This window comes from Patagioenas fasciata, chromosome 1 (assembly GCF_037038585.1).
Source record: "Patagioenas fasciata isolate bPatFas1 chromosome 1, bPatFas1.hap1, whole genome shotgun sequence".
NCBI classification, from domain to species: domain Eukaryota; kingdom Metazoa; phylum Chordata; class Aves; order Columbiformes; family Columbidae; genus Patagioenas; species Patagioenas fasciata.
This window is the reverse complement of record NC_092520.1, coordinates 47098263-47122396: the sequence shown is the minus strand read 5'-3', so window position 1 is coordinate 47122396 and position 24134 is coordinate 47098263. Positions and strand designations below refer to the sequence as shown.

At 37.5% G+C, this 24134-nt stretch overlaps 1 protein-coding gene across 6 annotated transcripts in view; it reads left to right on the top strand.

Annotated features, from left to right (window-relative positions):
* Positions 1-9874, top strand: part of RBM26 (RNA binding motif protein 26) — a 65067-nt gene extending 55193 nt beyond the window's left edge. For 5 of the 6 annotated variants that reach the window (XM_071806521.1, XM_071806510.1, XM_065858382.2 and 2 more), the window contains 2 exons: positions 1519-4524; positions 6128-9874. In XM_071806521.1, coding sequence (XP_071662622.1) covers positions 1519-1608 — 90 coding nt within the window. In that variant the 3' untranslated portion in view covers positions 1609-4524; positions 6128-9874. Of the gene's footprint in view, positions 1-1518 lie in introns of all 6 variants that reach the window. The other variant, XM_071806512.1, reaches the window with a different exon arrangement.
* Positions 9875-24134: the final 14260 nt, after the last annotated feature.

Genomic DNA, 24134 nt, shown 5'->3' with positions numbered 1-24134 from the left:
GCAACAGGGAAAGTTACTGTTAAGCTATGTCTAGCAGGGATAAGTAACTTTATATTGGACCTGCCACCTGCATGTTTAATTTTTATGTTCTCCTGCTTTTGCATCAAAAAAACCAACCATCATTCCCTCTTCACTTTCTCTGGGACACTTAATATATATATGGACTACCGTCATACTTCCCCTCAGTTACTTTCTCTCCAGGCCAGAGTATCCAAGTCTCTATAATTGTTCCCCAAATGGAAGTTGTTCTGGGCTTTTTCATCGTCCCTACTGCCAGTTTACCTTGTGCACCTTGAAGTTCTCCATTGTGTGCTGCCCAGGACTCCTCCTTTTTGACAGCACTGACACATCTTAGCCTGCTGGACATCTAGACACCAGGGGAAGAGGCTGAGACCTCGAAAAGCTTCCGTGCTTTAGTCTGACTTAGAGTACCCAAAGTCAGTTGTTGACAGAGCTGCTTTTTAAAATGCACTTGCCATAGGCAGAAGTAATGAGGATAGTTTTTCCTTCTTGTAAAACAGCCTACTGAAAAGAATGAAAGCTTGGTTCTAGGCTTTCTTCAGCCTGGAGCCTCGTATCTCGCCAGCAGGCTCCCTGACTTCACGAATCGACCTTCGCACCTCCTGTAGAATTTGGAAATTCTGTGGTAAACAGCCCCCCTACAATTACTGGGACCAGAAGAATATGCCATGACTGTTACTGAAAGACTGGGAGACTTTGCTGGGGAAAGACATCCTTGTGTTGTAGTCCTTTCAATTTAACTTGTGCAGAAATTGCTGTGATAGGTGCAATCATCAAAAAAGTTCTGAGGCAGGGGATAGTTTATCTATATCCCCATGTTTATATGTAGACAAAAGTTAAAACAAATCACTGTTTATCTTTTTTTTTTTTTTCCTTTTTTTTAACTTTGCCTCTCGGAAGCCTATAACTGTCGACCTTAAATGTTCAGGGATTTGTGAAGTGTACTGAGTTAGTATGTTGTTACTGAAAGCAACTGAAAATACAGAATTATATTTTGTCTGAACTTCTGTAAATAGCTGTCTCCCTGTCCCAGTCTTTTAAATCTTGATATTGGTTTTAAGCTTGATTAAGCTGTCAAAATCAAAATGTGTCAGATTCAACTTTTTGATGCTGTGGCACAGGTAGATTAAACTCTTGAATGAAAACAGACATAGCTATTCTCAATGTGAAAAAACTGACATTAATTTTCAGAATATCTTCTTAAGTTCCATGAGAACACTGCAACTTGGGAATGAATGATACGCTGAAGAATCAGAACAGCAATTTTAGTATGAGATGCAAATGTCCTGGTCATTTTGAAGTCCACATAAAAGGTTTCATTTGCCATTTGTTAATGTATGTATGTAATACATATACACACAGCTTTTTTTGAAAGCATTACTGTGTACCTATTAAAAATATATTTGTTCTTTATTAAATCACAAGGATCAGAGATCTGTGTTTTACCTTTTGATCTTTAACATTTTCTGACCTGAGTATCATGTTGTGTTCTTAAAGTTTCAGGAGGAATCTTTGGTGGATGACTCGCTGCTTCAGGATGATGATGAAGAGGAGGAAGATAATGAGTCTCGTTCATGGAGAAGATGATTCAACCAACTGATCAGTGACAGTGCTAGAACTGCACTTGTGTTGCATTAGTATTACCTAATGTACTTCTGCATCTTTGTATTTGTTTTGTGATGAAGTTGGATTCGGATATAGACTAAAAAGCAGCTGGTCGGTTATACATTTTGAGAGATTGATGTTTGAGTTACATTTCAGTAAATGATTGCTAAAGACATCATACTAGGAACATATGCAATGTTTTTATTACATAGTTCTGCAGAAAGTTACAGAATTCTTTGGGTTCTTTGTAATTTACCGAATTGGTCAAACACAAATGACCAAAAGTTGTTATAACATAGATAATTTTTGTTCTATTCCAGATACGGAATGAAAATTTGCATTTAAAATCTTTGTGAATGTTTTCTGAAATGAATAGATAACAGTACTAAACTGAAGTCTCTAAAGTTATGTATTCAAAATATTGCATAGTAGTATGCTTAGGCTTTACTATGTACTAGCCTTTTGTTGGATTTGTGTACGTATTTTACCTATGGGTTTTAATGATAAAGTGTATGACTGCTTTGCATATAAGTCCTTATGACTTTAAGATGTTAAAAAATAAAGTAATGGAATGGTCTTCAAAAAAAAAAAAAAGAAAAAAAAAGAAAAAAAAAAAAGAGCAATAACCAAAAGGCAAAGGCAATGGTCCTTTGCAATGGAAAAAAAAAAAAAAAGAGAGAAAAAAAAAAAAAGAAAAAAAGACCATTCCAAATGGCAAACCCCACCCCCATGTTCACAAAAGGAGCTCTAATCACTATTACTTATACTAAAATAGTATTTAACATAAAAACATCTCAATATTTCATTTACGTTAACACACAGCTGTACTCTCTTACATAAAAGCTTTTGGATGGCTTCTGAATTTTAAACTGATTTAAGTCAAATGGTAAATAGCAGGATAATATTCCAACAATAAGGAATTTATTCTGTATTCCTGCACTGTGCAACTGTTGAAGAAAATTTGATCCCACAAAAATATATGCAGTACTGAAAAGTAATTTAGAAAAATACATAGGGTCAAATAGAATATTTGGTAGATATTATTCTAAAAACTTCTAACTACCCACACCAATGCATTTTTTTAATTTCTATCTTTCTGTTATTACATTTCTCTTTTTCAAAAGTAGCAGATAGTAAGTTCAAACTTTAGTGTATGTTCATCATTTAAAAATGGATGTACATGAAGTGTTGGTAGATTGCCTATTCCACAGAAGTACTTTAATTGGCTCTTTCTAACAGGGCATTCTGTTATGTGAGGTCTGAAGTTTCTCTTAGGAAGAGGAACTGCCTGATCCTTTGCAGTAAAGGACCTCTCTCACCAGAAAGGTGCAAGGCATAATACTTCAGTTGTCAGTGGATTTTCTTTAGTCTGTGGTTTTGGGGTTTTTTTGAGGAGGAGGTGAGGGAAAACTTCTGTAAGCCATGTCCCTGCCATTTAAAAAAAAAAAAAAAAAAAAAGAAAAAAGGAATAGAGGAAAGTAGAAATAATAGTAGTAATAGTATTGCAGAGAAAAGAGCTCCAGGTGTAGAATTTTTGTTCTGTGCTTTTCAGTTATTTGAGGGGTTTTGGGGACCTAGATCCTGTTAGGGATTTGTTTTTACTTTTTGTTTTTCCATACATCCCTGTGCATATGCATATGTTGTTGCAAAAATATGCACTTAAAATTTTTGTATACTCTTAGTTTCATATTGAAATTTCACAATTGACTGCCATGCTTGTTACAGTAAGTTCTAAATCTTGCCATAAGGAATTGTTTGGGAAATGGATTTCCTTTCACAGTGAAGTTCAGGCAAAATAAAATGTTTTAAGAACCTTTTTATTTAATGCTCTGAATGAGCTGTTTCTAGTTCACTGAATTAAATACAAGCTTTCCTACTTTTCTTTTTTAATAATTTAGTACATCTGAAGGGTGCCAGATTGACAGTCTGGGAGGTGGAAGTTTTCTTTGTGTTGTGTTACAGAACAGGTGCAGCACAAGAACAGGCTGCGGATGCTGCCTCCAGGTGGTCTGTGTCTGGTGCTCAAACGTGCCTTGTCACGGTGGTCAATCAACACAAGCTAATGACAACTATTAGTGTGTTCTTTCCATGATCACTACTCATAAATCATCTGAAATTGCCATATCATGTAATTTTAAATTTCATATTGCAGGTTTTCCTGCTTGTATTGAATTCACCCTGGTAATGCATCCGTGCAAGATTCATTTATTAATAACTGTTTGCACTATGGGCTACCTGTAGGAGGAAGAAATACTTTAAAATTCTTTTTACCACCTTCCTCCCCAAACTTCCATCAATGAAAGGTGTTGAGGGGAATTCTTACTGGTGTGTATTTTATCTCCTGCTGTTTACCTTGTGGCACTGAATGACTGAAAACCACCTGCATCAGAATGGCTTGGTTTACTCTCACTTCAAAAAACAAACCCAAATGCTTGTTTCAGTCAAAACTAATCTGTGATTGTGTGCCATTCAGCATAAGAGAATGGTGTCCCAGGTACAGTTAAATGGATTCTGTACTTATTTCTGTCATTATCAAATGACTTTCTTGATTTGATTGCTTCTTGGCTTGCTCTGTCCTTGTATTCCTTGTCTAGCTCTGCTCTCCCTTTTTTTGTTACTACCTGATCCAACTCTTTTCATTTCAGTTCACTCAGATCCTTCAGTGAAATCTCTTGTCACCTGGAGCAGCATCCTTCCTTGCTTGAATCTGCAAACCAAGCATCCTGCTGACTTGCATTCCCTCTTTACTTGTTTCATCCTTCTGAATGCATTCCCAAGTATTCCTCCACTGTGATTAGCTAAATAATTGTACTTTTTTAACAGTTCTGCAAATGGATTTTCCTAGTCTGAAACACCAAGAGTGAGTTTACCTTGGTTTTCCCTGGACAGCTTAAAAAGGTAAACATTTAAGCAGGTATTTTTTTTTCCAGCTAGATGCTAAAGGGCTTGAGAAAGATGTGATCTGACATGGAGTTCAGTAGCAATATTGTACTAAACCACATTTATTTGAACTACAAAAAATTTCAAGTAATGTGTGTCAGAAATTCAGACTATATTAGAGTCTGTCTACAAAACAGTAAAGTAACAAGAACACCTCTTTAAAGCATTACTTGTGGCCTGTGCTATTTGTATTTTTTCTTCTCTTAAAACTCACTTATTTCAAATCAGCAAATTCATAGGTGAACATAAGTTATTGATTAGTAAGACACAAAGTTACAGGATTTATTTTGCAACAAAGTCTAAGCAGGTGTATTTCTTAAATAGAAAAAGCTCCCATTGAAAAGTATTTATATAACTTCAGAAACTTTAATTAGCTTTCTCTTCTAAACCACACTCTGAAAACAGTCTTTATTCCTTAGCTAGAAAAGCAGTCAAAACCACTGTCAAGGTAACTCAGGTATCTGAGAACAGTGTAGCATGATTGTAGCTAATTTAAAACATCTGATTTTGTTGTTGACCATCTACTCTGAAGAGGTCCCCAAACTGTCTAATTCTAGTCAGCTCTTGGATAACTTTTAGTAACTGTACCTTTATTTGAGGTATTTTATGGTGGAATGGATAATTTGTCAGTCGTCTCATGAGCATAAAAAAGCACAAAAAAACACATGAGAATTTGACTTGGCTCGAAGAAGTGATTTTGGATGTTCTCTGTAGTATGTCTCACCAAAGATAGATGGGGAGGGACAGGGGATTTTTTTTCTTTCTTTCACCTGTCACACAGTACTGTTGTACCAATACACAAAGTGACTTTAAGGGACTAGAATAGGTCTTTAAGGAAGTACCTCATTTGCTGTAATTCAGCATTGTTTTGACGTTGCAACTAAAAAAAGATACAGTCAGATTCAATCCTGTATCACTTACATTTTCTTATAATTAGCAAGTTAAGTTGCAATTAAGATTAGAACAACTGGAACAATAGCAGGAATTAAGAGGGGTTTGTTTCTTTGTCATCCTATTCTGAGTGGAGCTGTTTCTTACTGTGCTGTGCAGCACTTGATTACTTTCAAGTCAGTCAAAGTAGAAGATCTTGACTGAAATTAAAAAAATAATTCTTTTTCAGTTAAGCCAATATTGTTGTAAACTGACCCTTGGTGAAAAAGAACTCTTAGCTTTTGTGGACTCATGTAGACCTTCATAAACATGTTAGTGTGCTTGTCACACAGTTGTCTAAATACTGTAGTTTTCTAAAATAATTTTCATTTTTTAATACGTGTTTGCATGTTTTATTCTGAGCTGTGTTTGAAATATGTAGACGTCTAAAATACTTGCAACAAAAATAGACTTGGGTGAATTTAGTCTTTTATTTGAATTGTCTTTACATCTAATTGGAATGCGAATAAGAAGGATTTCAAGAACATACTGCACAAGAAATGTGTTTTTTTCCTAATGGATCATTATTTGTAAAATCTTTCTGTGTATATTAATAGCTTATCTGAATGTTGGTGCTTTATTTTTTGTCCATGTGAGTGAAGGTTATTATTTTTTTTTCTTCTTACATTAGGCTTGTAATCCTGCGACCAGTTGATGTCTTTGAAAATCATCTCATCTGACCCTGTGGCATTTTATAATAATTTTGATGTTACAGTTTGACTTCCTGAATTCCAAGATCCTTCCTGCTGCGCTAGCACAACAGAATAATTCAGTTTCTCACCTTTCTTTGGCCAAGACTGGAATACCACATTCAGCAAATCCGCCTGTGCTAGTTGATGAGCTGGATTTTAGTGCTTCCGTATCAGCAACTGGGAGAAAAAAATCTTGAGACATGTATGCTTCAAAATCCATTTTTCTGAGAAACATCTGTAGGAGATGTATTTCTTTTTCATTTTGACCTTTTGAATGCAGAGAGGATATGATTGTCTTACTTCCCTTTTTATGCTGTTTTACTCTTCTGTGTTGAAGTTTCACATAAGATTTTTGCATAGTAATTTAATGGGCGAATATTTTCTTTAAAAAGTCTGAGCTTTTTATATGATCTAACACATATTTTTCTTTTAAATGGAAGGAAAAGAAAACAATCAAACTGGTATTTACGGTTCCTCCTGATAATTTATGGAGATAATTTGAAATTAGAGATGTTTACAGGCCTCAAAACTCGAACAGTGCAGATGACCATTTTTCAGTTGCTAAAGAATGACTTCTTAGGCTTTGTGTTCTTTTAAATGCAAAGGAAAAAGGAAACACTAACTTCTCCAAAATGTTTTTGCAATGATCTGCAGCTAGACAGAAAATTTATTGGCTCCAAGACACACTAACTCTTCTCTCTATACAATAATTTGCCCTCTAGGGAAATGAGAAAAGTTTCTTAGGTTTTAAAGATCATAATTTATTCTTCATCGTGTATGGAATTTTGTGCAACAAATAACTTTGAGGCAAAATGTTTCCTCCTTGTAGAGAAAACAAAGACTTCACAAAAATGTATGTTGATCTATGCATGTAAAAACCTGTATCTTTTGCCAAAATCATGTGCATGTTGCTAATGCATATATGGTGTAGGTGAGATCTACAGAAGCACAGAAATGCCTTTAGGGTACAAGAACTCTGATTTTCAGAGCTTCACAGCTCTGCAGGACTCTGCTGCATAAAAGCTGAGAGAAGTGTCTTTTCCATTAAAGTACCTTGTTTTTAACATGAAGAAATGTTCTTCCTCACATTTGCAGACTGTGCTTTCTCTGCTTAAAAAAAGTCAGTTCTGATTTTGTAGACTTTCAGATCCAGCCCTGTATTTTCTCTTTCGAATGCTAGAGGGCACTATGGCTACACAAGTGAAACACAATACTGGAAGTAATTTGCTCCCATTTCAACACTTCTGTGATATTTTTCCTGTTTCAGTTCTCATACTAATATTTGCATTTCTTGCAGAAACCTATATATATCTCTACCGTGTCAGCAGAAATTCTATTTGTGTGAACTGAAACAAAGTATCTCTCTTTGGATTTAGGTGCCTATGATAAAACATGACTCCAGGTGTTTAAATCTGAATAAAATAGAAGAACTGTGTTGCGAGAGGCATATATCCATCTCCTGTTCTGGGAGTTGAATTAGTTTTTTATGGATTCCAGTTGAAGTTACAGAAAACTTGGGGTACCTACATCTGTTTCTCAAAGCTTTTCATAAAAATTAATCATTTAAGCATGTTGTTTATGCTCTAGAATAAGGGGATATTCAGTGAATGGAAAGCTAAAACATTGCTGGAAAGTGGGGGGAAGGAGGGGGGCAGAAATGGCAGATTATATTACATTTTTATATAAACCACAAAGTAAATCACTAGCCTAACATGGTGTGAAGAAATTTCCCTACTGTAACCAGTTATCTTTGTTTTATGGTAGACTCATGTTAAATATATCAACGAATTACTGCTGTGACTCTACCAGCTGGTGCAGCGTAACTACATGAAACAATTTTTCAACTCCGATATGGAATCCTTGCTTATCCTCATACCTCTGATGTGCTGCCTGTTACTGTCTTGCCCGAGCACATCGGGAGGCTGCTGGTAGCCCATGGGTCTCTGCACTTGGAACTCTGAATGTGCGGTGTCCATGCACACAAATCAGTTTAGGCCAACAACATGCAGGATGCATATGGCTTGTTCTGCATTGTTTTCTTTTCAGTCAGCAGTGCAATATCAGAAAGTGCTGAGGTATCACAAATTTTTTACCTAACCCACAAATTCAGGTACATGGAGATCATTATATACTCTCTTTTTTTTCTTGCAAGACAGCAGCTGTATTGTCACCTGTGGACAGACATCGTAAAATGCTGAAGAACTTCCAACAAGTCAGTATTTTTGAGTTCACTTAAAGATGCAAACCTTACTTGGCAGATTGTGAGAATTTCTTGTTGAAAAAATTCTTTGTTTTTTTTTTTTAGTCACAATTTTCTGTTTGTATTCAGATCTGATAGATGATTAACATCTACCCAGTACTGCTCTCAGAGAGGTATTAGATAATGTTTAAAATTATATATCCCCCATGTGCTCTTTCTACCAGTTTGGTAGCAAATAAAGGAGACATACTATCTTCATATATGTTTTGCTACAATTTTAATGTTAGTTTTCCATCTACATTCTCCATGGTAGTACTTTACCTTAGAAAAACACAGAAGAATGGTAGGATGCTATTTATTTTTACAGTCTTAACCTTTCTCATTGCTGCTGTTTTCAAAATTTCCCCATAGACCATACCATCCTTCATGTATATATGACAAAAAAGTTGTGTAAGGTTAAATAGAATTGCAAGTTTTATCAAGAACACAAAAATAGAAATATCCAGTAAGCAGAAAGTGAACAGATTTAGAAAATTTTGCTGCAGTATAGAGTTGTGCAGTACAAATGTTCACAAAGGTAGGTTTTCTATACCTGAGTAATTGAAATCTTGTCCGTCTTTCAAACAAATTCTTACAATGAAGGGAAATGTTACCTGCTCATATCTGAAAACTTTGCTTTAGTGCGTTACTCCAGCAATTGAATGGACCTGAATGTGGAACCATAACTGCTTATCTACTGGAACACCTTTTAAATGGGTTAATCTTTGTACAGAGAGAAGAACTTTTGCAGCTATATCCAGGAGTAATTACACAGTATCTTTTGGGGAAAAAAAAAAATCTGTCTACTTTTAAAATACTAAGTTAAAAACTGATGAATATTTGCTTCCAGTATTCAAGGATCTGAACGCTGGGAGTCCTACAAGCTACTTCTGTTGGATTTTTTTTCTGATGCGGTGAAACTTCGTCAGCCAGTTTGCAAAACTACCTTTTGGAATCAGAGAAAAGCATTTTCTGATTTAGAGCTTGGAATTCTTTGTTCCCAGAAGCAAAATCCTGTACATAGTGTATTTAGATGTATTATTGTGATGTACCCAGATTTATGTGTGGGAGTATTCTGTTACTGAAAAATGTGAGATTACAGAGCGAAGAGCAATAGCAGGAGCCTTCATGGTGGACAAAGCTGAGAGATGGCTAACAAAGTTCTGATCAGCAGACTTGCTGCCTGACCTGAATTACAAAATACTTTTTCTGTTAGAAATTAGGTAAGGATCTTTGCGGTATAGCACAATGAAACTGAGCACTTTTTTCTGTCTATAAATAGTGAAAAATTAAGGAACATAAGTCACCATTAGACCTTGTTAACTTTTAAGAGGTTAATGCTATCTGTTCTTGCAATTTTGTATTGGTGAACTTACCATAACATTATTTTTATGTCTTCACTAAATTTATGTTTTGATAACTTTATATTAAAATAATTTAAAATCTATTAGCTTCTTCTGTTTCTGTGTTGAAGTATCTTTAAACATCCTTTCAAGTGAGTTTAAAGTAAGTGCTATTTCTTTTCCATCCTCATTTAATGTAATGCTTCCTGTACTGAAAATAGTGATGTGTTTGCTCTAGTACTGGCTCCCCTCTGCAAATTTACTATATATTGATTTTTTTTTTAAGACAGCTTGCCAGGAAAACACTGAAAAAATAGCTTTGTATTAGGGGAATAAATTAAAGGAACCAGAATGTGAAATAATAAAAAGATTCACCAGTAACATTCACTACACTGCATTTTTGAAGATGGCAGTGTATCACTCTACAGTACTATCTGTAGATAAGCTTTTGTTAAACTTTTAAAGTAATTTGAATAGGTAATTACTAGTGTTTTAGTAGTCCAAAGCACTATTGATGGCAGCTTGATTGGCTGTAGCAGTTACTAAAGTTCACATTTTATGACCTCCTTAAAAATATTAATTTAGAAGCTTATGAATTTCTCTCTGGAGTCACCCTGAATTAACAAATACTGAGCTAGCTTTTAGCTTTTGAATCTTTCTGTTAAATAATTTCTACCTACTACTGAACTTTATAGTGTTTTTCAAGAACTCATTTTCTACATAGAGTGGGAGTAACTCTTTCATGACCAGAGCTAATTTGCACAAAATCTTTCAGGATTTTTTAGTATTATTATTTTTTATACAAATGTGTGACAGCATTAAAGATTACACTGGCTGGTCGCTCCTGCCCATCCTTTGTGTTTGACAGAGCAGTTATTTGTGTGATAATCACAGAATCACAAAATGTTAGGGATTGGAATGGACCTCCAAAGATCATATAGTCCAATCCCCCTGCCAGAGCAGGAACACCTAGGTGAGGTTACGCAGGAACACCTAGATGAGGTTACACAGGAAAGAGTCCAGGCAGGTTTTCAATGTCTTCAGAGAAGGAGACTCCACAACCTCCCTGGGCAGCCTGTTCCAGTGCTCTGTTACCCTCACTGAGAAGTTGTTTCTTCTCAAATTTATGTGAAACCTCTTGTGTTCCAGTTTGAACCCATTACCTCTTGTCCTACCAGTGGTTGTCACTGAGAAGAACCTGGCTCCATCCTCCTGGCACTCTCCCTTTATATATTTGTAACCATTAATAAGGTCATCCCTCAGTCTCCTGCAAGCTAAAGAGACCCAGCTCCCTCAGCCTTTCAGTGCAGTAACTGAGGAGCTGTGCTTTTAAAAATGGGGTAGTCCAACTGAATTACCTTTCTAATCTACTTCACCAGGTGGCTGAAAATACAGTGTTGGGGGATGCTGGGGCAGGACTGATGAGCTGGGATCAGCAGAGCGCTTCACCGCACATGACTGGTTCAACCTGAGCTACTTCCATTGGAAACACCAGCACCACTGTGGTGTTCTCAGGTACAAGTGTTTGGGTTCAGCTCTTTGTTCTCTTCCCTCACTTAACAGGAGCCAGGACAAAACATTTAACAAAGCCTTTAGTGAGCAAAATATGGAAGCTGAAGTGCTTCTTCAGAAGAGCAACTGAGAACAGAAGCGTCACACTTGCCCAGGCTCCTCAGAAACACGAGGCGTGCCGTGGTTCAACAGTGAGCTGCTGAACTGAGCTGCATGGCTCTGCATTTGAGCTGCCCCCATTTGGAAGTCACTAAAAAGGTCACCTAAATAGCCTTATAAACTGGGGTGGAGAGGGAAGGGCGTTCTCAGATGAGTTAAGGATTGCCTCCAAAGGAGGTGTGAGAAGCCTTGCAAGAATTTTGTTAGACCTTCTTGATCTTCGCTTAGTTTATTGTGAGTGCAGTTGCTTTGTGCCAAAGGCTGTGTGATTCATGAATAAGTGCAGATGCTTAGGAGATGCTTCCTGCTAGACACCACCATTGTGCAGCAGGGTCACAGTGCCTGCACTTTCACATCCTAGGAGAACTCAGGTTTGCTGGCTGGGTAAAACAGCTCTGTGGCCCAGCTACAGCGGGAAAAGATCATAGAATCATAGAATCGTTCCAGTTGGAAGAGACCCTCAGGATCATCAAGTCCAACCATAACCTAACTCTAGCACTAAACCATGTCCCTAAGAACCTTGTCTAAACACCTTTTAAACACCTCCAGGGATGGCGACTCCACCACTGCCCTTGGCAGACTGTTCCAATGGCTGACAACCCTTTCTGTGAAGAATTTTTTCCTAATATCCAATCTCAACCTCCCCTGGTGTAAATTGATGCCGTTTCCTCTTGTTCTGTCATTTGCTACTTGGGAGAAGAGATCGTTGCCTCTAATAGATCTGTGTAGACAAGATAAGCTATTGGAAGGGAACAGACAATTCTGATGGTATCTAGGGAGCTTAGACAGTTGGGAACTGAGCAGGTGGCAATGTTGCCATCACAGGAGTTAATCCTGTTTGCAATTGCTAACCTAAACATATGTAAATCGTTTCAGGTTTAGGTCACTGCTCATATAACGAAGAGAAGAGTGACTTGCAAAACACCTAATCACAAGCTACAGACACTACTGACCTTGCAGCTCTAAACATTTTGAAGCTTGAACAATTAGTTGAGTCTTGCTTTAACACATATCTCAAGACTTGGATAAAGTGCTCTTTAGCTGAACATTACTCATAATACGCTAAAAGGATTATGTAATACAATATGCCAACGTGTGACCAGTTGGCTCTTTAGGGTGTGATGGTAGCGATGAGATTTTGTATATAATTCCTTTTATTTTTCTTGCTGGCATGCTGGCTTTATTCCAACATGCAGACTTAAGCAACTCTGTAATAAATATCTTGTCTCTGTGTGCTAAATTTGGCTCATTTATATGCACACTGGGTAAAGAACCCTGTTTTGGGACGAGAAGAAGAGAGTGGAGTAAGTACAGGGATGTACTATGTGCTATTACACTTGCAGTTAGTTTAGCCAACATCAAGGCTGGTTTTGTTGAAGTTTGTTTGGTATCAAAGAAATAAACTACCAATATCCAACTTTTAGAAGGAGGTGCTGAGGCAGAGGGAAGCTGAGGTTTCAAGTTTTTGGCCAAACAACTGGTTATGTGCATATTGCCTTTCCTGCAATTTACCCACTGTCTGCCACACCTGTGGGCAGCCCAGTCTGTTGCAGAAAACACTTGCTATAAAAGATTCGGCAAATACTGCTAAATCCGTAGAATCGGATGAAGAAATACTGTGTGGCAAGGAACTGGGCAAGGAAATACCTTGTACTTTCACAGAGGCTTCCATCTGGAATTTTAAAATAGAATCCAAGATACCTAGTAGTTCAGAGAAACTTTATTGGTTCCTTCTGGATGGCTTAGGGATCGCAGAATTCAGTGTTCCTTGTTATGAATCCATTTGGTATATGTTGTGTCATCAGTCATTTACTGATATGAAACACTGCTGTCCTTTTTCTGCCAAACAATGGTTGTGTGTTCAAACCTCTTTGTCCAAGTTAGGTTAGATTCGCTTAAACGGGTAAAGGAATGGACCTTTGCTGTTATTTAAACGTCTTGACCCTGTTGCTTGAGTGAAGAAGTCAGGAAGCAGTTATATGAGCAGCCTGGCATGCAGCTCATAATTTCAGATGGGAAAATGAATGACAATAATCTGTGGTAGTACAGGAATATAGGATCCTTTTTAGTCATCATGGCTGCAGAATAAGCTGAAAGGTATGAGTTTCAATGCCTACAATTACATTAACTGGAGCTTGTGTCAATTGAACCTTTAGAAGGGGACACTTCTGCAGTGGAAAGCATTTCAGTGCCTAACTCCTTTCAGATATTTCTCCAGCTGTCCAAAGAATAAATGGTCCTGTCTTGCCCTTCTTTCTCTGAGCAGATTGGGAGCTCATCTGAATATTCGAAGTGTTAGGAGCTGTACCGAGTACTGTTTTATCTAAGAGAGGTTGTGTATGCTTTGGTGACTACTTTCCAATATCAAGTAATCAAAAGAATTAAAAATAAAATATTTATATGGAAGGAAAGGTAGACTGTTATCCAACATCTTCACTGGAGTCCAAAAGTCACAATGAAATGTAATTTTCTACTTCTATCTCCATGAATCCACCGGTCAATTTAAAGAGTTCTCAAAGCTGACAGAAGAATCATAGAACAGTTTGGGTTGGAAGGGACCTTCAAAGCTCATCTAGTCCAACCCCCTGCAATGAGCACGGACATCTTCAACTAGATCAGGCTGCTCAGAGCCCCATCCAGCCTGACCTGGAATGTCTCCAGGAATGGGGCATCTACCACCTCTCTGGGCAACCTGGGACAGTGTTTCACCACCCTCATTGGAAAAAATTTCTTCCTTATGTCTGTCCTGAGTCTTCCATCTTTAAGCAAATCTCTAAAATGTACTCAAATACTCTGTATACTGTTACTTGCAGAAATACACATTGCCTTTAGAAGAACTCAAGTTCATTTCCTTCCAAATGTCCACAAAAAAAAATTAGTGGTCTTCTTTAGCCACTGTATTTAGTATTATGTAGTGGTTATGGGAATAATGTGCTAGGAACCCTCAGCATGAGTTCTGCAATTTTGGTTACTAAGATACTGAATGAAATTTTAGATTATGTGGAGATCTGAGGCCATTCTGAATTTCACACCAAATGTTTAGGGGACAAAGAACAAAGAGTTGCATACAACAGGCACTCGTACCCCAACAGTCAAATGATGAGAAAAGCCCATCAATGTTATTGCAACACCAACTGCTCCTGTGTGCAGCACCTTGCCTGAAGATTTTGCAAGGTGGTAGACCGAGGTGGCTTCTGAATGCATTGGTGTCATGCAGTCATACTCTGGTTTAGCCTGCTGCCTATCTGGCACTATCACATTTTGGCATGTCTTTGTAGCTTTTGCTTTTAGCAGAACTCACTGGAGACATATTTTTTCGGTGTCTTTTTTCCTGTCTGAATGTTGGTACTCAGCCTCTTAGTCTACATCAATACTAGTAAATTAAACATGGCTGGGACTGTTCTCTGGTGCTGAGGCCGCCTGGCATGGAACAACTCTCATGGAACAACACCATCTATTAGGCTTCAAAACAGGACAACCACATCCACGTTCTCTGCTGGGAATGGTCTCTGGCTTGGGATAGCTGATCCAGGTCTCTGTGGAGCTAAGGCCTAACAATTTAATTGTACCAACAATAAAGTTCCAGTGCTTGTGATATATCCTGGACCTGTTCCTTTTACTAATTCGGATGTGGTCTGAGTTGTGCCGTATCTTTAAATGCCAAGCGTTGTCCAACAGCAGCAGGTAATGGGGTCTAGTTCCACTGGTAGAAGGAAGGGCATGGAGGAAGATCTGTTGTTTGGGAAGTCAGTGGGAATTACCAATGCTGTTCTGCAAGGAATCCGTCCTCTCTAGTGATAAAAGATAGAAAGGGTACTTTTGCTGACATATAAATAAATGGCAATTAGCAATCCAAAATGTATAGACTATAGTAACTACTAGATTTAATAAGAAGTGCAAAATACATGATGGTCTTGTGAGATACAAAGTCAGAAGAAACCTTATTAAAGAAAATGTATAAAAATCTTGAAGCTCAAATATACATAGGCCATTATATTCAAACTTTCCTATAATTAGTGAGGTTTGGAGTTCTCTTGAGCTATCCACTAAGTATTATCAGCCATCTTAAAAATTAACCTAGCAATAGTGCAATGTTGCAAGCAAAGGGGCAATCTGTGATACTTTTCTGGCAAGCCTGCCTATAGAATTACAGTTTCCCATAAACAGGCAAGGGGGGGTCTATACAGAGATAATTCATCCTTTAGCCCTTCATGTATGTTTCTGGCACAATGCATCACCTTAACATTATACCTTCTTCAGCAGGATAGAATTCTCTGACTGGATATTTTTTGTTGCCAAATTACTTACACATACATTGTGAAAATATTTTCTGTGTCTGTACATGTATTTTGTCAGCTATGGTGATATCTGTCAAAGTAGGGTGAATGCTTTAATTGCTTAATCAGCTTTCTGGGTCTCCCGTGCAGGCACAAAAACACCACAGCGAGTTGTATAGTTATGTGGTGGTGGATAAGCGATTATCAGAAGTAGCTTTCCCAACCTTTGTATTCTAGTAGGCACCAAGCACGGTGGATTTAGTAACATGATAAGAACAGTTATTTACTACCAGAAGCTGATGTCTTTCACCCCTCTATTTTTACATTTGAGGATAAAGTACAATTTACGTTCTGGGCATCATCGTGTGGAAGTTCTAAATCACTTCATGAGGCTTTCAGCCTGGCTGATGTCATTTATCCCTCAGCACTCAGTCCATTTAATCCCGGCCTCTCAGCTGTACAGACCCAGCTCCTGTTGTGAGTGATCGGCCTGCTTGAGTGCTCCCAGCTTCTCCTGTCACATCACATTTGCATAAAAGAGGACGGATAACCAAATTTGAGCACACAAATGAAAACGCTAAGCGCCGAACCTGTCACAGTTGTTGTTCAACTAATTGTGAAAAATTTGATTTGCTGGCTTTTCACTCTTTATCATGTGGACCCCCTTCTCAAATTTGCCTTGGCTTCTGCTTCTGTACATGTAGCTTTTAAACTCTCTACACAAGCAGCTCACCCTGGGGATTACTTACCTCTCCTACCAGCTTTTAATGTTGGCTCATCTACTTGACTAAATTAGGCCACCATGGCAAACAAACACATAATTAAAAACCTGGGAAAGACAACTGCAGTTGCACTTCTTAAATTGATTTTGCAGTCTATTACTGCTATATGCCTTCTCATTTTGCCATTTTATCTTGTCCTTCTATAAACCCTGAAAACGTCTTTGCATTTGGTTATATATAGGAGGAAAATATTATTTCAAAATGAAGACTAAGATTTTCTTCTCAAAAGGGAATAGTAAACAAAACCAAATTCTTATTTCTGGGTACTTTGTGGCAGCCTGTTACAGAGCTGCTGTATTCACTTGAAATTAAGACCGATTTTTGAACCAGCATTGAAAGCTCATGGTTTGCATTGTTCAAAATCTTGTTATTTTTCGAATTTCTGGGGTTTGACTTAGCTTTCCAAAGGTACTTACAACTGCTGTCATACTTCTATTTCAGATCAGCTTCTCTTATCTGTATGATTTACACATCACTTCTTATAATGTATAGCAAAAGGTCACCAATTAAAACAGTTGAATGTCATTTTGCTTTTTTTTATGAGGCGAGAGGAGGTTCAGCCAAACAATTATATATACAAATATGCAAAATTTAATCTACATATCCAAATCATCCATCTCTTGGGTATCGATGTTGGTTATACTCTAAATATCCATAACTATCATCATTTAATAAGGTGGATGATAACATGGACTAGTGGATACAAATTTATGAAGACCATTGAAAGCTTCTAAAAACAATCTGATAGGAAAAACTGGTATTCAGACACATGCAAATAATTGATATTTTTCTGATACTATTAAAACATAAAAATAACTGTTTTCAAATGAAGAGAATATTTTTTCAGCAGATACGACTGAAACATTGTTTAAAAATAAAATTGAGAACACTTTGCTGAAAATGCTTTTAAATTTAATTTTGTTGGTGAAGGCAAAAAGTTCCTGAAGTGACCTTTGTGTGAAGTGCAGTTCACTGGCAACAGTGATAGTAAAGCCCCAGCTTACAATACTGACATTCACAGCTCAGTCTCTTGGAGATGACAGTCCTTTATTTTTCCATTAAGTTTTGCTCTATTCCTAATTTTTACTACTGAATTCTACTGCCATTAAAAATGCAGCTGGAGAAATAACTCATTCTGTACTGTATACTCACTACATTTTGTTTGTGCTCAGTAGAATACTGTTTCCTTTTCCACATCCTTCACACCACACTACTTTATCTCCTACGTCATTAATAGCTTTCCAAACTTATCCTCCTTTCCTGCCCTCTTCCTTGAGTGTGCCAATGAAATACATTAAATACACAAATCATATTTACAACATAAATCGTCTGGAAAAGAACGTTTGGAAGAGACTATTTATTAGGATGTCAGGCCTATAGCATCAAACGGAGGTGCAATGGAAATTTGATAAATGAGTTAGCTAAAAAAACCCATATTCCGTACTTGACAAACTGCAACTACATTGCCAACAGGTTTGATTCCGACTATCTGAAGTAGCAGCTCTTGGTCCAGACCAACAAGGTGGCTTGCAGATTTCCAGAATGTTGTTACATCCTTTAGGTTACTCTGAGTAACCTTCAACAAGATGTTCCATAGTGGATATAGTAGTCCCTCCCAGCTTCTCCCACTTGCAAAATACGTCCTGATAGCTGAAATGCCCTGAGAGATCCATGTGATCGAAGAGGCAGAAGATTTATCTACTCATGAAAACAGGTACCATTTTCAAAACCCCTTTTCTTCATATAAAGAGAACAATTTACCTTAGTTACCATGTTTTTCAACAATGGGCTTCATAGCTATTGATAAATTGTTATCTCTTCTTATCATGCCATGATCAGATTTGGAAACCTCACACATATGTTAAAGCTGGTAGAACAAAATTAAATATTTAGACTTGTGCATTGTATTGGTCTTAAGAAGATATATGTTTATGGATAAGATTCTGTTCTCTGCTTTTTCTCCAATTTTAACAAGAAAACAAGACATTAATTTCTTACTTCTTTTTTTTTTTTTTTTTTTTCCAATTTAACAATATTGGAATATGGAAATTTTATTGTTCAATCCTGGAATTTTTTTTATTCAGTAGGAAAAAAAAAAACAAAAAAACAACACAAAACTTGATCCCTTATTTTACTTCCTTTGCCTTTCTTTGAACTTAGTTGTGTATTTTGTTAGATGTATTCTGAAGTAGTACAAGAAAAGCAGAATGGAAGAGAATTACTACAACAGCCACACAACAAAATATCAATTCTCAGGGTAAGTTTTGCAGTCAAAGTGTTTGTAACAGTAGAACTTAAATGGCAGTTTCTCAAAAGGGAAATCAGATTTTAAACTTTCTTCAGAAGTTTACCTGTTGGCTAAATAAATGTGAACTCCTGATTTATAATTTCAGAAACTACATTGCAAAATTTCTTCCAGTTCTGTATCCTTCAATATCCTTATCCATAAAATGCTTTGCTAGGCAAGTCAGAGAAACACAACAGAGTGAGGACAAGAAATGTGTTTAAAATTTTGAACAGGTATTAATGGAAAATGTTTTGCTATATTCCCTCAGCTCTAATAAAATGTACACTTTCCATTTATCCTTCAACTAGATATCTATTGATGTTTGATTAAAAGCAATCTCCTCTGCTTCTGTAAGTACCTTTGTGTAATTCATGGGGATTTTCTCATTTTCCCAGGTCCACTTGGGTAAATAAAGGTTTCTTCTTGGCTCAGTCTCTTAGGTTGGATGTTAGAATAAACAAACTTCCATTAACTTGCTTTTTGTTTTGCTTTAAATCGCAAGTAAATTCATCAGCATGTAAGAGAGACGACTGCTCCATCTCTCCCTATATATTCTGTTACACAAAGCTGACCCCCTTCCCATGAGCTTAGCTCTTACCTATAGCTAAAAGCAAAAGAATAAGCACACACAGACAGAGTAGCAGGTTTACACATAGACATCTCCATGGTCTGTGGGTATATGCAAAGAAAGAGATATGCTAAATTGCCTGCTCTTTTTATATAAAGAAGAAAACTTATTTACCCTATGGGTAAAGTGTGTGTTGACCTACTGTATTACAGTATAAGCATGAATAAGGTTACTTTTTCCCCCTTTCTGCTAAATAATAAGGCAACTCATGCTGAGGGTGCACTTAAACTATACCTATAACTCTTGGAAATTCATAGATCGTAAGGCCAAATGGGACCATTATGATCATCTTGCCTGACCTCCTCTATAGCACAAGCCATAGGGTTTCGACAACATAACAGTATTTGTAATTTCATATGCATTAGAGTGCTATTTATAGGATATATATTGTATTGAAATGGCAGAATATTCATTGCTCTGAAATTCTGCTAGATAATTTTACTACTGTAGTGGCACCTACAGCATTCTCAGTTGGTACATATTACTAATAAAAAAAAAGATTCAAACTGAATTTCAAGAAATTTGCTGAAAGTGTGACTACATCTAATAAAAATGCTTGGGACAACAGCTGCAAAGCCATATGTTTAATATAAAAATACAGTTGATACAAAATAATCCAAGTAATTTATTAATCACCAAGTACTGTAGAATCTGAAGTCTAAGAAAAGGAAAATTATGCCTAACTGGCCCATTCTACAAACTGGAGTATTTGAGCAAGACTAGAGAAAAGCAAACCGAAATTATTGTACCTTTCACAAGGCTTACTCTTTTCCTTTGGGCATCTCCCTTATGAGGAAAGCCTGGCGGAGCTGGGTCTCTTTAGCTTGAAGAAGAGGAGACTGAGGGGTGACCTCATTAACGTTTACAAATATATAAAGGATGAGTGTCACGAGGATGGAGCCAGGCTCTTCTCAGTGACAACCAACGATAGGACAAGGGGTAATGGGTAAAAACTGGAACACAAAAGGTTCCACTTACATTTGAGAAGAAACTTCTCAGTGAGGGTAACAGAGCACTGGAACAGGCTGCCCAGGGGGGTTGTGGAGTCTCCTACTCTGGAGGCATTCAAGACCTGCCTGGACGCCTTCCTGTGTAACCTCATCTAGGTGTTCCTGCTCCAGCAGGGGGATTGAACTAGATGATCTTTTGAGGTCCCTTCCAATCCCTAACATTCTGTGATTCTCTGTGTGTGTGTGATATCAAGAACTATGGTGCTTGATTTTCATTTCCATGGAGACTTTGCTACAAATGACTGCTACCAATGGCAACTGGTTTTGAATGGCAACTAGTGCAGAAGCAGACATCTGCATACGTAAAGCAAACTGAACCACATCCCCTGCCTCGCTTTGTAAAACTATCACCCCAAGGAGTATATTTAAAATTCATATCCCCCCTTTTTTAAAATAAATCTGTTAGTCCTCAAGTTTCATTTCCTACCTATCTGAAAACCGGAAAATGTTCTCAATGGTTTCTGTAGGAGTCACTAATGAAATGTACTACATTGAATAGCCCAGTTTCACTGTTCAAATCTTGGAAACAGATAATATGCCTGATTTTTGAAGATGAGAATCCGGATATCACCCATGTTTGTATTTGCTGCTGGAAAGGGAGCAATAAAAGACCAATTAGCATTTCTACTGATCATTGGTTAAAATGATTTAACCTGCCTTTTAGCAAAGTAATAAAGATCCTTGAAGTAATTACATCATTTTGTTAAATGCTAAGCATGATGAGGTAAAACAGTATAGATATCATTGGTCAAAGATGTTTATCTGATCACATTAAAAACCTTTAAACATGATCCTGTAGAAAAGCCTATGCCATTCAGGGCAGTCCCTTCTCCCAGTCTTCTCCAAAATTACACAAATTTAAAGAACAACTATGCCCTAAAAAAATAAATAAAGCAGACAGAACACTAAATATATCACTTAATGGAAACTTTCAGGAATTATTTATCAGCAAAATAACCTCATTTTGTAAAATCTGAAATGCTTTGTTTGGACTCTCCCTGCTATGCGGAACCATTGACAAACTCCTGTGACAAGTGCAGGAGATGGACTGTGTCTCAAGGTTAGAATTTTGATCCATTCACTAGCAAATTCTCCGAGAGCCTTGATGGTTACAACATTTTGCTAAAAAAGGTTAGTTTAAAAGCAGTTTTTAAAGACATTTCAATGGAGTGAAAGAGAGCAGGGATGAAGAGACCAATTAACCAATTTTTCTTGGCCTTTCTCTCACGCGCAGACACATTCCATACAAACCTCTGTTTTGATGTATTATTTTAATTAATCCCAGTCTTTTGATTTCTGCAAAAAAGAAGGTTAGCAAATGTAACAATGCTCGAGAGTTTCTTTATCGTAAAAGACACATAATTTCAAGCATTTAATAAGGTAGATTTATTCTGGGTAGTTTAGTTTGCACATTCACTCAAACAGCCCTCCCCAAAGACAACATTAAAAATGTGATTAGTTAGCTGCCATCAATAACACAAAATAGGAAAACACTCTCTGAAGGGACAGCTTTGTGGAGGGCACTGCACAGTGTGTAGTAAAAATATATGGCCTAATAAGTTTACATTTGCAGGCTCATTTGTTAAAACTCTTGAATTTCTAATTTGTGTCGGAAAGATAAATGGATGGGGCCTCAGTAAAGTGTGAGATTAATACTGATGGATGGGGATTCAGATTTTTGCTAGCCTCTTACTTCTGTACAACCCAGTAGGCAGTTTATGGGGAAAACCAAATGTAAATAAAAAAAGAGGACATTATTTACCTTGGTCAAGGCCAATTACCAGTTATATTGTTCTTTTCAACTTTATTGTTTGGATGTAAAATATTCTTATCTAATCATTGTTCAATGCATTTTGGTAATCAAGCCCTTACAAAGTGTAATTAGATGCTAAAAAGTATGGGTACCCGATGATACTTTGAAACAGTCAAATGGTAGAAATGGAGGCCACTGGGACCTTCAGGGGTGTAAGGTGGAAGAATAATAATAATAAACCATATTATATAATAAAAGCTCCTTTATACCTGATTCAAAATACATAAAATGAAAATGAGCTGAGGTTCATACCAATAATAAAATGAGACGTGCATATGCTGTACAGAGTGGATTTCAACAGCCTGCCCTCCGCATGCTGTGCCAGAGCAACACTATCGGTGCTCTGTAAAGGGACAGACAACCGAGGTGACGGACACATTTCTCACCTGTCTGGCAGAAGGTACCTCTGAACTTAGGTGAACTTCACCAATTTCGAGGAAAAAGTTGTTACGCTCCAATAAGATAAGTTGCCAAATACCTTTTCAAACTAAAATACGAACATAGATATGGGAGAAATGCAGGCATCAGTAAAGGACTGAAAAAAAAGGACACTTTAACATGAACTAACAAAACAAAGTTTACACTTCTGCATGTATAGTCCTTTCAGATCAAAGCTGATCTGGAAGTCTTCAATATTTGTCAAACAACATACGTTGAAATATCAGTACAGGTTCATGTGGGTTGCTGAAGCTGACAGCCCCACGGAGACAAGACTGACACAGCTCCAGGTGCCCAGTTCTGACCTGTGGTGAGGCTGGACATGTATTCCCAGAAGGCATGAGCAAAAATGCAGGTATACAATTGTTGTGGTTTAACTCAAGCTAGCAATAAAAACATGAGAGCTGCTCACTCACCCCCATCCCCACCTGTCCCCAAACAGAGGAGAGAATTGAATAGGGAAGGGAGAAACTTGGATTGAGAGAAACACAGTTTAATAACAGAATACTAATACTCTACTAGTAAATATGTATATAAAGCAGAAATAGAACATAAAATAGAAGATATTCAAGGCAATTCCTCATGAACTCCGTTCACACCAAGCAGCCAGTGCCAGGAAGCAGCACTTGGTCCCAACAGCCTATCCCAGAGAGAGAAAAGAGGAAAAAAGCAGAAAGGCCCAGAGGCTTCTGCAAAACAGCAGGATGTCGAAAGGCCAAACTAAAGAAAATCCTGAACAGAACTCCCCTAGACAGGTCTCTGAAAGCAAAGAGAAGAGCCAGAGAGAGAGGGAGACCAGAAGATCCCGACTCTCCTTAAATATGAAGCATGACATTAATGGGATGGAATACTCTCATTGATCACTCAGGATGTCAGTCACGCTCTGCCCCATCTCTGCCCCCCTTGATGCTGCACACCTGTGGGTAGAGCTCTCAAATTCTCCCTGACTCTCAGACCAGAGCAATTAAAAACATGAACTCCGTGCTGCAGTGTTATTTGCTTTTTCTCAAACTAAGTCCAAATAATGATTGTGTTAGTTATGAAAAAGAAAGGTTTCTAACTGCATGAAGAAAATTAATTCATTTTCAGTCAAACCAGCACAACAATACATTTATATAAATGCACATATCTCTCTGGCCACGCAGCTCAACAGAGGCAGAAACACATGAACATAAACAGTACCATGGCTTCATCTATTCTCCTCTCTGGCTGATTAGGATGAAAGCCCATTTGTGGGAAAAAATATAGATATACATGCAATGTGGATATCTCCAGTAACTGGGCTCTGACACACAGCCTGTCTGCCCCTGGATCCTCTCATCTCCAGGTTCCCCATGGACACACAGATCTCTCAGCCAAGCCCCAAGATCTCTCCATCAGTTGGATGGGTCTCACCTGGTGCTTCCGGTAGCTAACTCTTCCCATAGTCTTACCCTCAGATAACCCTTGTCTCTTGAA